The sequence below is a fragment of the Sapajus apella genome, unplaced genomic scaffold, assembly GCF_009761245.1.
Source record: "Sapajus apella isolate SASKATOON/1434 unplaced genomic scaffold, GSC_monkey_1.0 scaffold1, whole genome shotgun sequence".
NCBI lineage: Eukaryota > Metazoa > Chordata > Mammalia > Primates > Cebidae > Sapajus > Sapajus apella.
Genome location: NW_022436941.1, coordinates 75911789 through 75926883, shown reverse-complemented (window position 1 = coordinate 75926883; position 15095 = coordinate 75911789). Strand labels below are relative to the sequence as shown.

General features: G+C 37.2%; 1 protein-coding gene across 4 annotated transcripts in view; it reads left to right on the top strand.

Annotated features, from left to right (window-relative positions):
- KIF2A (kinesin family member 2A) overlaps window positions 1-15095 on the top strand; it is an 81546-nt gene that overhangs the window by 46386 nt on the left and 20065 nt on the right. For all 4 annotated transcript variants that reach the window (XM_032279984.1, XM_032279976.1, XM_032280003.1 and 1 more), the window contains exons 7-16: window positions 321-416; window positions 3428-3482; window positions 3869-4031; window positions 6903-6993; window positions 7127-7190; window positions 8385-8476; window positions 9426-9568; window positions 9940-10144; window positions 11168-11278; window positions 12111-12178. In XM_032279984.1, coding sequence (XP_032135875.1) covers window positions 321-416; window positions 3428-3482; window positions 3869-4031; window positions 6903-6993; window positions 7127-7190; window positions 8385-8476; window positions 9426-9568; window positions 9940-10144; window positions 11168-11278; window positions 12111-12178 — 1088 coding nt within the window. The remainder of the gene's footprint in view (window positions 1-320; window positions 417-3427; window positions 3483-3868; window positions 4032-6902; window positions 6994-7126; window positions 7191-8384; window positions 8477-9425; window positions 9569-9939; window positions 10145-11167; window positions 11279-12110; window positions 12179-15095) is intronic.

Here is a 15095-nt window from a genome sequence, read left to right as displayed (position 1 = left end):
AGGTATATGTATAACAGATGGATTTTTGAAATAGATAAACGGTAAATTCAGTGAAGATTCTTTACTTTGGAGTTAACAGAATGCATGCAGACTAAGAGAATTGTTTGTTTGTTTTAGAATTGTTTTTTAATATGAAAGCGATTCAGAGCTTATTATGAAATCACAACTATGAAACTATGTATTTTCAGTTTGAGTTTGGGCTTGGTTATGATAAATAGCACTATCTATTTTAATTTTAATTTTCAAACCATGTATAACAAATGCAACAAATACATTATTGTAACTATAATAAATGGTGAATTCTCTTTGTCTTCTAATAGGATGTTGATGCTACAAACCCAAATTATGAAATTATGTGTATGATCAGAGACTTTAGAGGAAGTTTGGATTATAGACCATTAACAACAGCAGATCCTGTAAGATTCTTTGTAAACCATTATTCTGGAACTTTTTACGCCTCAAATAAAAACATGTGTTTGACACTTGCTAAATTCATATTGTATTTAGCTATGCAGTTTTTCCTGTCCATATGCTTGCTTATTCTCCATAATTTAAGGAGAAAATCAAGAAATAATTCACATGAATGGTCATTTCCCATAATTTGATATATGAGCTATACTGCCTATAGAGATGTCCTTCTCAAAGCAAAGCCTCCCTGTCTTTGGAAGGGCAGGGCAACACTTAAAGGAATGACAGCAGAAGATCCACTTTCCTTTCTGTCAGTTATACTTTGATCTCAATTCCAAGCTTATCTTTGGCTTGGGCTGTAGGTCCCACCAACATTTCTAATTTACTATTAGTAATTTGTTAGTTTTCAATGTATTCTGGCTTTTAACAGTAAGTATTGGTTGTTGAGGGCTGTAGTGGACTAGAAATCTAGAACTGGAAAAAATCCTCTGCTCTTATTACTCCTTTCCTATTGAGGAATGAGAATTCACTGGACAAGGAATGCTTTTTTTTTTTTTTTCTTTGGAGATGGAGTGTCACTCCATTGCCCAGTCTGAAGTGCAATGGCACAATCTTGGCTCATTGTAACCTCTACCTCTCGGGTTCAAGCGATTCTCCTATCTCAGCCTCTGGAGTAACTGGGACTACAGGCGCCTGCCACCACGCCCAGCTAATTTTTGTATTTTTAGTAGAGACAAGGTTTTACCTTGTTGGTCAGGCTGGTCTGGAACTCCTGACCTCAGGTGATCCACCCACCTCAGCCTCCCAAAGTGCTGGGATTACATGTGTGAGCCACTGCACCCGGCCAGGAATCCTTTTATAACTAAATAAAACTTACAAAAAATAATCCGTCTGTCATAGCATATACGGAATCTGTTAGTTACCAAAACAAAACATTTGTGTTAGATAGATGTATTATACAGAATTTAATAGAATTATTCATAATACTTGTATCCCACATATTTTAGGCCTCGCTATTTCTTCATGTGTTTCACTTACTACATTGGAGCTCACACTTTAGGACAGGAATTGGCAAACATTTTCTGCAAGGGTCTTTGGCTTTGAAAATATATGATCTTTGTCACAACTACTGAACTCTGCTATTATATTGTAAAAGCAACCATAGACAATGTATAAATGATGGGTATAACATTTGTTTCAATCGATGTGTGTCAGTAAAACTTTGCAGAAGCAGGTAGTAGCTAAATTAGGCCCACAGGCCATGCTTTGCCAATCCTTGCTTTATGTTACTTATTATTAAAGGGAGGCATGTATTGGGAACAAAAATTTTGTATAAGAATTGGCGTACCGCCGGGCGCGGTGGCTCAAGCCTGTAATCCCAGCACTTTGGGAGGCCGAGGCGGGTGGATCACAAGGTCAAGAGATCGAGACCATCCTGGTCAACATGGTGAAACCCCGTCTCTACTAAAAATACAAAAAATTAGCTGGGCATGGTGGCACGTGCCTGTAATCCCAGCTACTCAGGAGGCTGAGGCAGGAGAATTGCCTGAACCCAGGAGGCGGAGGTTGCGGTGAGCCGAGATCGCGCCATTGCACTCCAGCCTGGGTAACAAGAGCGAAACTCCGTCTCAAAAAAAAAAAAAAAAAAAAAAAGAATTGGCGTATTTATAAGATAGTTCAAATTACTTGGCTTAGTAATCTTCTGATAATCCTGTTTCTTGCCGGTAGTTTTCTTTGCTAGCAACTTTCCGAAAATAGGTCACTTAGTAGGATAATACAGCTTTTTTTTTTTTTTTTTTTTTTTTTTAGACAGAGTCTTCTCTGTTGCCCAGGCTGGAGCGTAGTAGCAGGATCTCGGCTCACTGCAACCTCTGCCTCCTGGGTTCAGGCAATTCTTGTGCCTGAGCCACCCGAGTAGCTGGAATTACAGGCATGTACCACCATGCCCAGCTAGTTTTTGTATTTTACTAGAGACAGAATTTTACCATGTTGGCTGAGCTGGTCTCGAACTCATGACCTCAAGTGTTCCAGGCACCTTAGCCTCCCAAAGTGCTGGGAGTACCCACCGTGCCTGGCATCACAGCTTCTTTTTTTTTTTTTTTTTTTTTTTGTCCTGAGATGGAGTCTCACTCTGTTTACCAGGCTGGTAGCCAGTGGCACAATCTCAGCCCACTGTAACCTCCGCCTCCCAGGTTCAAGTGATTCTCCCACCTCAGCCTCCCGAGTAGCCGGGACTATAGGCATGCCTCACCACTCCTGGTTAATTTTTGTATTTTAGTAGAGATGGAGTTTCTCCATGTTGGCCAAGGTGTTCTTGAACTCCTAACCTCAGGTGATCTGCCCACCTCAGCCTCCCAAAGTGCTGGAATTACAGGAGTGAGCCACTACGCCTGGCCTCCTCATGGCTTCTTAATGTGAACATAATGCTACTCACAACAGTAGTACCCTTTACACAGAATTATTTCCTAAGGCAGTGGCTTTCCAGATAACAAAATAAGCAAGTTTCCATTACACTCAGAATTTTAGAAGTAATTATATCTGATAACCATTAAAATTTATTCAAAGCTAATTTGTTTTTGTTTGTTTGTTTGTTTGTTTTTTGAGACCGAGTCTTGCTCTGTTGCCAGGCTGGAGTGCAGTGGTGCAATCTTGGCTCACTGCAACCTCTGCCTCCTGGGTTCAAGCTATTCTTCTGCCTCAGCCTCCCTAGTAGCTGGGACCACAGGCGTGCGCCACCACACCCAGCTAATTTTCGTATTTTTAGTAGAGATAGGGTTTTACTGTGTTGGCTAGGATGGTCCCGATCTCTTGACCTCGTGATCCACCCACCTCAGCCTCCCAGAGTGCTGGGATTACAGGCATGAGCCACTGTGCCCAGCAGCTAATTTGTTTTTTAAGCTTACCTATCATTTACACTATGTATAAATTTCTAAAACCCTGGAGGAAGTATTACATAATGACTTTTCTCTGTTTTATATGACACTGGTAATCACTGAAATAAAATACTTTTTATTTCTAGATTGATGAACACAGGATATGTGTGTGTGTAAGAAAACGACCACTCAATAAAAAAGGTATGGCACTTAATGAGCTCTAATAAAAAATTGCTTTTATCTGATTTGTAATGTATTTTTATAATAGCAAATCAAATTGGTTTGGAAAAATGTAAATTATTTCATTTGTATGTAACCATTATGCAGATTTCTATGGCTAAACTTGTTGGTTTGTTACTGCTCTGAATCATTGCCGTTCCAAGTCATGCTTCACAGAAATCTTGATGTTGTTTTTACTTTGCTGTTGAAATATTTTGTCATAGTGAGTTGCATATTTATGGGATATTATCTTTATATGTACAGAACTTGCTACTTGTATCTTAATTCTTACTACTTAAAATAATTTTTGTACATGAACTCAAATGCTGTGAAAATTATTGGGCATTGATTTTTGTTTATTTTTTTAGAAACTCAAATGAAAGATCTTGATGTAATCACAATTCCTAGTAAAGATGTTGTGATGGTACATGAACCAAAACAAAAAGTAGATTTAACAAGGTACCTAGAAAACCAAACATTTCGTTTTGATTATGCCTTTGATGACTCAGCTCCTAATGAAATGGTTTACAGGTAGGTAAATTCATTTTAAATCAGAATTTTGTGCTTATGTCATGTGGTCATCAACACCTTGAAATTTACATTGATTGTGGGATGTTTCTTCAGAAGTGCAATATGCTTTTTTATTCTGAGTTTAAAGAGAGAATGTAATAAATGCTGTAATGAATATTAACATTTGATCTCTTTAATGCTTCCCCAAATCATAGTTTTCATTGCTACTTGCTATTTAGCTTATTACATATATATGTAATATATGTATATTTGTTATATATTGATATATAAATATGTGATATTTGTATAATTTGTGTGAGATATATATATACACACATATATATACATGTGTGATAAAAATATATCACACGAATCATGTATATGGCTAAGAAATTTCTGGAAAGTGTTATAACCTCTAGGAGTAGGATGTGATCAGAAGAGGACTTTTAATTTTTACCTTTTAATCTCTGTAGTAGTAAAGAAACTTGAAATGCTGTTTGAGGCATGATCTTGCTCTGTTGCCCAGGCTGGAGTGCAGTGGCACGATCACAGCTCACTGCAGCCTGGACCTCCTGGGCTCAGGTGATCCATCTCAACCTTCTGAGTAGCGGAGACCACAGGCAGGCACCACCACACCCAGCTAATTTTTGTACTTTTTATAGAGTTGAGGTTTCCCCATATTGTCCAAGCTGACCTCAGACGCCTGAGCTCAAGCAATCTACCCGCCTTAGCCTCCAAAAGTGCTGGGATTACAGGCATGAGCCACTATTATGCCTGGCCAAAATATATGTTATCAGTAAATTATTAATTTGCCTAAATCTGTATTTAGTATGTATTGTCACTTCTGGCAAAAAAAGTTATAAAAGTCTACTTGCATTTAAATTTGTCATATTTAAGCTTGGAGATAGTTTTAGTACATTAGATTCTTCTGTGTTTTTTGTATTCAACTTACAAAGAATTCAATTTACATATATTATACATTGGTATAAAAATCCCAAATTTTTATGCCAGATTTAGATTTTCATACATAAGTTTGCAAACAATCATTTGTAATAATTATAACATCAGTTTTAGCAGAATTGTTATTTTGGTTTATCTAGGAATAGAACTGTCTTTGTAATTGCTTGAATGCTATGTCTAGTTGCCCTTTTTCATAAAAATGCCTAGAAGGGAGAAAATTAGAGTTAATAAGACTAAGAATTGAAGGTATATTACAAATGAAATACTTTTGAAATCAACTCCTTTGTCTTCACCAAGTAAACTGGGTAGTCAGTTGTAATTTTAAAAAAAGGGTGAAGGGCCGGGCACGGTGGCTCAAGCCTGTAATCCCAGCACTTTGGGAGGCCGAGGCGGGTGGATCACGAGGTCAAGAGATCGAGACCATCCTGGTCAACATGGTGAAACCCCGTCTCTACTAAAAATACAAAAAATTAGCTGGGCATGGTGGTGCGTGCCTGTAATCCCAGCTCCTCAGGAGGCTGAGGCAGGAGAATTGCCTGAACCCAGGAGGCGGAGGTTGCGGTGAGCCGAGATCGCGCCATTGCACTCCAGCCTGGGTAACAAGAGCGAGACTCCGTCTCAAAAAAAAAAAAAAAAAAGGGTGAAATTAAAGAACATATGAATGCTAGGTAGAGAGATTTGTGAAGAATGTGTTTAAAGGGGAGTCTTAATTGTTTATTGTAGAATTTTTTTTTTTAGCTTTCTGAAGAATCCTCATTCCTCTTCATTCCCTCTTTCTACTCCTGCCTCATTAAATATAAGTTTGACTTTTATAATAGTTTTTAAGAAATAATCACAGATACAGGCTTCTTTCTGTGTGTATGATTTAGTAAACATTGTGTTTTCACCCTGTATTTATGCTGCTTAACTTTATCAATGTTTATCCTTCTCTGTCTCTTATATTTAACTATTATGGATTGAGGAGTTACATGTTTTTTGTAGGGGAAGGTTGAGAGGTGGAGGCTTGATCTAACTACTTAGCAGGCTAATCTCTAGTTCTGTTTGAACAGAACTTTTTTCTCTTCTTGTTATTCTATACTTCTTCAGCTTTGCCTTTTAGAAAACAAAACAAAGATAGCAGTTATATAAAATGTTCTACTTGTAGATCTGTTTTCCATCATACCCTTTTTTTTTTCTTTTGAGAGTTAAGTTCTTGTTGCCCAAGCTGGAGTTCAATGGCTTGATCTCCAATCACCGAAACCTCTGCCTCCCAGGTTCAAGCGACTCTCCTGCTTCAGCCTCCCGAGTAGCTGGGATTACAGGCGTGTGCCACCACGCTCAGCTAATTTTGTATTTTTAGTAGAGATAAGGTTTTACCATGTTGGTCAGGCGGGAACTCCTGACCTCAAGTGACCCACCCACCTCAGTCTCCTGAAGTGCTGGGATTACAAGTGTGAGCCACCCAGCCTTCATCATACTTTTTAGTGCTCTGCTCAGTGAAAAAGTGCTTCTTACCCCTTCCCACCTTTTTATTTTAACTCTAGCAGTGAGTTATACCAATATGTTTAAAATATAATTCAAACCATAATATTTAGGTGTATCCTTTTCCTAAATTGAGACTGTCAACTTATTAATAGAATTCAATGTCCTATAAGCACAACTTAATATTTTTTTCCTTAAATACAAATTATTTGTCTACAGTCAAGGTAGTCATCATTTTTCTACTTATTTAGATGGTCTAATAAGTTTTTTTCTCTATTAACTTTTTTAAACCACTCTTGTTTATTCTGTTTCTGTTGAAATTATATTTTTTGTTTGTTTTTATTGTATATGCCTTATTGTCACCATTGTTTATTACAGAAATGTTGCTTAAAATATTTTGTATTGTTCAGCATTACTTTTATTCATCTAAATATTGGTGACATATTCTGACTGATGCATTTTATTTTTAAGGTTTACTGCTCGACCACTAGTGGAAACTATATTTGAAAGAGGAATGGCTACATGCTTTGCTTATGGGCAGACTGGAAGTGGAAAAACTCATGTAAGTAATTTATAAAAATTATATACTGATACGAAGCTACAGTTTCTTTTCCCTATTGTTTAATTCTGAGACCTAAATTCTTAAGAGTTATTCCTGAGTAATGTCTGTAATTTATATATTTTTTTAAATACAGACTATGGGTGGTGACTTTTCAGGAAAGAACCAAGATTGTTCAAAAGGAATTTATGCATTAGCAGGTAACTGTCTTTTTTCATATAATTTGGAATATTATTCTTAGGTAATATTCAGGTAGCTTTGAAATAAGGCTTTAAAATATTGCCCAACAACTATAGTGCTGTACCAACTATCGATTAAAGGTTATTAGATTGCTTGAAAAGAACTGTAAGATTATATTCACAGGATTAAAAAAAAAAAAAAAAAAAGCACTGTAGGCTGGGCACAGTGGCTCACACCTGTAATTCCTGCACTTTGGAAGGCCAACGTGGGTGAATCACTTGAGGTCAGAAGTTCAATAACAGCCTGGCCAACGTGGAGAAAATACAAAAAAATACACACAAAAAATTAGCTGGGTGTGGTAGTGGGTGCTTGTAATCCCAGCTACTGGGAGGCTGAGGCAGAATAATCATTTGAACCCAGAAAGCAGAGGTTACAATGAGCCAAGATCACACCACTGCACTCCAGCCTGGGCAAGAGTGTAAGACTCTGTCTCAAAAAAAAACAAAAACAAAAAAAAAACTGTTCGGGTGTGATGGCTCACACCTGCAATCCTAGTATTTTGGGAGGCCAAGGTGGGTGGATCACAAGGTCCAGAGTTCAAGACCAGCCTGGCCAATATGGTGAAACCCCATCTCTACTAAAAATACAAAAATTAGCTGGGTGTAGTGGCACACACCTGCAGTCCCAGCTACTCAGGAAGCTGAGGCAGGAGAATCACTTGAACCTGGGAGGCAGAGGTTGCAGTGAGCTGAGATTGCGCCACTGCACTCCTACCTGGGCAACAGAGCAAGACTGTCTCAAAAAAAAAAAAAAGTACTGTAAGATTGATTTTGAGGGGGCAGAAATCTTGATTATATTTATCAGTGTATTCTAGCACATTGTTGGAGATTAGTATGAATTGTTGAATTTCTGAATTTTAAAAAGCTACTAGGTATGGTATGAGAATAACCTCATATGTCCACCTGTAATTTTATGCTATTTATACATCTAAATATATATATATGTATGTAGCACCCTTTTATGGAATGTGACAGAGAGTAGCTTCTATTAATACTATTTTTTTGTAAAATTAGTATTCACTTTAGTTCTCATTTTTATTATTGATACTATCATCCTAGGTAAAGATTAACTGATTCTTCTAGAAATAGAAAATTTGATTTCCTTTTTAAAATATTTGTTGCATCTCAGTTTTCTGTATTTGAAATTCTTGACAGCTCGAGATGTCTTTTTAATGCTGAAAAAGCCAAACTATAAGAAGCTAGAACTTCAAGTATATGCAACCTTCTTTGAAATTTATAGTGGAAAGGTAAGTGGGAACTTTTGTAATTTTTCAAATTGTGGCACTATATATATATATAAAATAAAATTTTCAATTTTAACCATTTTTAAGTTCAGCAGCATTAAATACACACATTGTTGTGCAGCCTTTACCACCATAATTTATGTGTATTTAGAACTTTTTTTTTTTTTTTTTTTTTTTTGAGATGGAGTCTCGCTTTGTCACCCAGGCTGGAGTGCAATGGCACGATCTCGGCTCACTGCAGCCTCCATCTCCTGGGTTCAAGTGATTCTCCTGCCTCCAGCCTCCCAAGCAGCTGGCACTATAGGCACCTGTCACCATGCCTGGCTAATTTCTTTTTTTTTTTTTTTGTATTTTTAGTAGAGATGGGGTTTCACCATATTGGCTAGGCTGGTCTTGAACTCTTGACCTTGTGATCCACCCGCCTCGGCCTCCCAAAGAGCTGGGATTACAGGCGTGAGCCACTGCACCCAGCCAGAACTTTTATATTAGAATTTTTGTTATGAGATTGTTAAAATATGTCCTTTGAAACTTTTCAACTTCAAGGTTGAGAATTCTTACTCTAATTATTATTTTAATCTCTGAAATAATTTTTAAACTCTGGGTGACTCATTTTTATAGAACTAATATTTTAATTGCCACGGGATCTTGTGCTGTAACCCATGCTGGAGCTCAGTCTCCTGAGCTCAAGTGAGCTTCCTTCCTCAGCCTTCCTAGTACCTGCTACTATAGGCATGCACCACCAGGTCCAGCTAATTTTTTTTTTTTTTTTTTTTTTTTTTTTTTAACATCGGCAAGGTTTCACTATGTCGTCTAGGCCAATTTTGAACTCCTGAGCTCAAGCCATCCTCCCGTCTCAGCCTCCCAAAATGCTGGGATTAGAGGTGTGAGCCACTGTGCCTAGCCTCTTTTTACTTTAAAGCTAGTTTTCTAATTTGAATATTATTTTTCATAGGTGTTTGACTTACTAAATAGGAAAACAAAATTAAGAGTTCTAGAAGATGGAAAACAGCAGGTTCAAGTTGTGGGATTACAGGAGCGGGAGGTCAAATGTGTTGAAGATGTGCTGAAACTCATTGACATAGGCAACAGTTGCAGGTAAATCTCATTTTGATTAAGAAAGGAAACTTCAGTTTTAGAAACTTTGGTTGTAGCGTAACAAACAAAGATGTTATCTGTCAATACATCTTGGAAGTAAAAACCGTTGTTCATAAAAACTTTTGTAACATGTAAATGTGAGTGACAATTATATTGATACTATATTACAAATATATTAAAAATATGCCAGATTAAATTGTATGAATCTGGTTCTATTTCAGTGTTATAACTCAAGTGTCTCATCTGTATTTGAAAGATGAAAACTAACTAAATAGGAGTTTGTTGATGCTGTTGTTTTAATGAAAATAATGTGGGTTGAACATGTAAATTGAAGTTTTTAATGTATCAAGTTTTCCTTAATCACGTTGTAGAACCTCTGGTCAAACATCTGCAAATGCACATTCATCTCGGAGCCATGCAGTGTTTCAGATTATTCTTAGAAGGAAAGGAAAACTACATGGCAAATTTTCTCTCATTGATTTGGCTGGAAATGAAAGAGGAGCTGATACTTCCAGTGCGGACAGGCAAACTAGGCTTGAAGGTGCTGAAATTAATAAAAGCCTTTTAGCACTCAAGGTAAATAAAATGTATTTAATCATGAAAGGTCTTTTGCTTTTGATTTTAATTTTCTTTACAAAGTTGCCAAATAATAGTACTTGTTTTACCTAGTAAAAAGAGAGGTTTTCAAAATTCAGATGCTTATAACTTACAGTGTGATTTTATCATACCCAGAATTTTTCCTTGCATACATTTTTTATTCTTTTTAGACAGGATAAAAGGATATGTGAGTTGGTAGGTCAGTTCTGAGGCTACATAGGTAGACTCCAAAGGGTCTTAATTAGTCATATTTTCTAGGAGGAGGGCAACGAACCACTGAATTAAGCTAAGAAATAGTTTCTCAGAAAAACGTGGAATGGCTTTCAAAAAGTTAGGCCAGGTTATTACATCTTTTCCTTGAGTAGAAAAGCAAAGGCTGGAAAGACTATAATAAAGCATCTGTGTTTTTTTCTTTGGAGTGCCATGTTAAGAAATAAATTTTTTACAGTTATCCTACATAGTTTCTAGAAATATGTCTTGGAAGAATAAAGTAGTTTTTTTTGTTGTCATTTTTTTTCTTGAATTAGTATTTATTGGAATATCTACACTATGCTTTAAAACTGTTGGCTGTACTCGGTGGCTCACGCCTATAATCCCAGCACTTTGGGAGGCTGAGGTGGGTGGATAGCCTGAGGTCAGGAGTTCGAAACCAGCCTGGCCAACATGGTGAAACCCCATCTCTACTAAAAATACAAGCCAGGTATGGTAGTGGGCACCTGTAATCCCAGTTACTTGGGAGGCTGAGGCAGGAGAATCGCTTGAACCCAGGAGGTGGAGGTTGCAGTGAGCTCATATTGCACCACTGCACTCTAGCCTGGGTGACAGAGTGAGACTTCATCTCAAAAAACAAAACAAAACAAAACAAAAACTGTTAGTAGAATGTTCACAGCTGATCAGACCTTAAATGTTAAAATCATAGTGAGAGACCTTTTAAAATACATTAATTAAGATTACCGTTTATAAGAAAAACTAATCTGTGAGACTTGGTTTCTTAATTTTCAGGAGTGCATCAGAGCCTTAGGTAGAAATAAACCTCATACTCCTTTCCGTGCAAGTAAACTCACTCAGGTGTTAAGAGATTCTTTCATAGGTGAAAACTCTCGTACCTGCATGGTAAGTTTATGTTTATTTTTTATTTATTTTAATCCTGAAGGAATAAATACATAATATTTATGGAAAATGTATATGTTAATGACAGTCATTTGAATCCCTCTATTATGAGTGATACAGTGATATTTAAGATGTGGTCCCTGCCAGTCTGATAGAGAGGATGTGTGTTATGAATGAATGTAGAGACTAGATTCTGTTATGTTCTTCTGAAGATTACCTAAACTCTTATCTCTCCTGGACAATAGCTGGGATTGAAAGCTTTGTTTTGTCCTTCTAGACTTAGCTATGTTGCCTATAGTGTGCCTTGTGTATGTCTAGGTCAGGAATCAGCTAGGGATTTGGGCAGTTTATATGTAAAAGTTTGTCCCGAAAGGAGAGTACCACACTCTCTGTAGCACATGCCCTTCTGGGAGAAACTTCACTTTTCAGCTGCTGTGATCTTCACTCCCATAGTATATCCTTTAATTTTTTAACCAGAGAGACTGCAAGTTTTCAATCAAGTTTTATTTGCCCTGTGTGACAGCAGCAGAGCTTGCCCTCTGTCAAAAAGCTGTCAAAAAAAAAAAAAAAAGTTGAGTGGAGTGGGGGTCAGTCAGTACTATTCCCTTCTAGGTGTTAACCTCCTCCATTTCTGCTCAGAGTTTGTATTTTAACAAGACTTTACTATCTGATTATAGATATAAGCAAACTATCTTGGAGTTGAGATATCATTAATAAGTCTTTATTTTTAAATAACCATGGTAAGATTAGACCTAAATGAGCTGTATGTCAGTATTATTGTCTTGGTCATTTTATAACATTTTTTTTACCTTTATGGTTTTTTTTTCCCCTGTAGATTGCCACAATCTCTCCAGGAATGGCATCCTGTGAAAATACTCTTAATACATTAAGATATGCAAACAGGTATGAGAGATGGTTCTTCATTTTGAAATTTGAGGGGAGTAAAGCAGTATGTAGTATAATTTAATATCTGATAGGGCAAATCTTACTACATTGTTCTTTCAATTTTCAAAAAAAAGTTTTGCATATTATTCCTTAAGATGATATGTAGAATCATTTTGTCAAATTCTAAAAATAAGTGGAAATATGTAATTTGGGAAGAGATTGATAATTTTAGTAAAATTGGTCTTTTTATCCTAGAGCAAGGTTTCCATTTCACTGTTTTATTTCCTAATACTTTACTGCATTTAAATCATGCAGATTCTTCCTACTACATTAAGACTCTGAAGTAAGTGAATATCAAGGGACCAATTTGTATTTCTTGAATTGTTTTGGTATATGTTGCAGATTATTCCTGATAATATTAAATGCTATGTATGGGGAATCTAGGATTTGAGTAAGAAGTAATAGCACAGTTCTTTCCAGTGTTCCTTTCTTTTTATTTATTTTATTTTATTATTTGAGACAGAATCTCGTTCTGTTACCCAGTCTGGAGCAAAGGGGCACGATATTGGCTCACTGCAACCTCTGCTTCCCAGGTTCAAGCAATTGTTATGCCTCAGCCTCCTGGGTGGCTGCGACCACAGGCATGTACCAACACTCATGGCTAATTTTTGTATTTTTAGTAGAGGTGGGATTTCATCATGTTGGCCAGGCTGGTCTTGAATTCCTGATTTCAGGTGATCCACCTGCCTCGGCTTCCCAAAGTGTTAGGATTATAGGTGTGAGCCACCTCGCCTAGTCCTTTCTGGTATTCTATATGGGTTGCATTTTGTTACTAATATTAATAGTCTTATAAACATAAATGGATAACTGAGTTATTACAGATAGAAAGACAGAATACATTATAGACTACTAAAGCAGTTTATTCTGTGTAGCCATGAAATGCCTTTGGAACTTTGAATCATAATGGGTATATTTATATTTGATCCATAGATTTTTTTTTAACACTGCTCTTGAGTAACTTTACCACTGCTCTTATTTTGAATGACTGTTTAGTGTTAAATTTCTCTTCTCTAATGTTACATTTGTCATTTTAACCTAGAGACAAAAGTCCTCTTTGTAATCCATGTCTAGTATAGCAGTTCTCTTAATTTTGCTGGACAAAAGTATCTGTCCTATTTCTTTTAATCACTGTGGAAATGTTATTTTCTTAATCGTTTATTAAAATGTAAAATACATATGCATATAGAAAAGTACCTAAAATATAAGTGAATAGTTAAATGGATAATGGATACTTATAAAATGAAAACTCCTGTCATTGGTTTGGGAAAGAGAGCATTATTGGCCCCCAAAAGGTTCCCCATGTGCTCCTTCCTGATCACAATCCTGAATAACATGCCTTATTTGTTTGTCTCTATCCTGACGTAACCCATGTCCTAACTTCTGTGGAATTCGTTTCTTGGTTGTTTATTTCGTTTTTTCTTTTTTAATAATTTTACTCTGGGTGCAGTGGCATGTGCCTATAGTCCCAGCTACTTGGGAGGCTGAGGTGGGAGGATTGCTTGAGCCCAGGAGTTCTGGGCTGTAGTGTGCCATGCCAATCAGGTGTCTGCACTAAGTTGGGCATCAGTATGGTGACCTCCCGGCAGCAGGGGACCACCAGGTTGCCTAAGGAGGGGTGAACTGGCCCAGGTCAGAAACGGAGCAGGTCAAAACTCCCGTGCTGATCAGTAGTGGGATTGCGCCTGTGAATAGCCACTGCAGTCCAGCCTGGGCAACATAGCAAGACCCCGTCTCTAAAAATAATAATAATTTTACTGCCTATGAATGTATCTCTGAGTAACATAGATAGCTGTATTTGAACATTACACAAATGCTATAACTCCCCATTTTTTTTGCATCTTGTTTCTTTTGTTTTAACTAAAGAGATTTTTTTTTTTTTTTTGAGACGGAGTTTCACTCTTGTTACCCAGGCTGGAGTGCAATGGTGTGATCTCGGCTCACCGCAACCTCCGCCTCCTGGGTTCAGGCAATTCTCCTGCCTCAACCTCCTCAATAGCTGGGATTACAGGCATGCGCCACCATGCCCAGCTAATGTTTTGTATTTTTAGTAGAGACGGGGTTTCACCATGTTGACCAGGATGGCCTCGATCTCTTGACCTCATGATCCACCCGCCTCGGCCTCCCAAAGTGCTGGGATTACAGGCTTGAGCCACCGCGCCCGGCCAGAGATTTTTTAATGGTAGTAAACACTGTTGGACAGTATAAACCTATTGAGCTTTTGTAAAAAGGTATTAAAATATAATCACTTCTTTAAAAATGTAATGGGTCAGGCATGGTGGCTTATGCCTTTAATCTCAGTGCTTTTGGTGGCTCAGGCAGGCGGATTGCTTGGGCCCAGAAATTTGAGGCCAGCATAGGCAACGTGGTGAAACCCCATCTCTACAGGAAATTTAAAAATTAGCCTGGCATGGTGGCACGCATCTGTAGTCCCAGCCACTCAGGGGGCTAAGGCAAGAGGATTGCTTCAACCAGGGATGTTGAGGCTACGGGGAGTTGTGATTGTACCACTGCACTCCAGCCTGGGCAATAGAGCAGACCTTGTCTTTTTAAAAAAAAAAAAAAGTAATAGGACATTTCTAAATATGAAATATTATATTTTCTAAATTTAATCTCTTTTAAAGTTTGAATTATGAGCTCCTAGCTGCAAATTCTTATTGTGTTAGTTTTAATTGATATTGGTAATTAACAATTTATATATGGGATTTTTATCATTAAAATGCTTATTTCAAAATTATTCATGAGAAAGGTGAGGAACAGCAGAGTGTAGTAGATTCTTGCCATGTTGTAGAATTAAAAGCCCTCTGTTTCTTAAGATTTGAGACTGCAAAAGATTCCTCCCTAATACTGTGAAAATGCTATATCTAGCTGTTCCTCT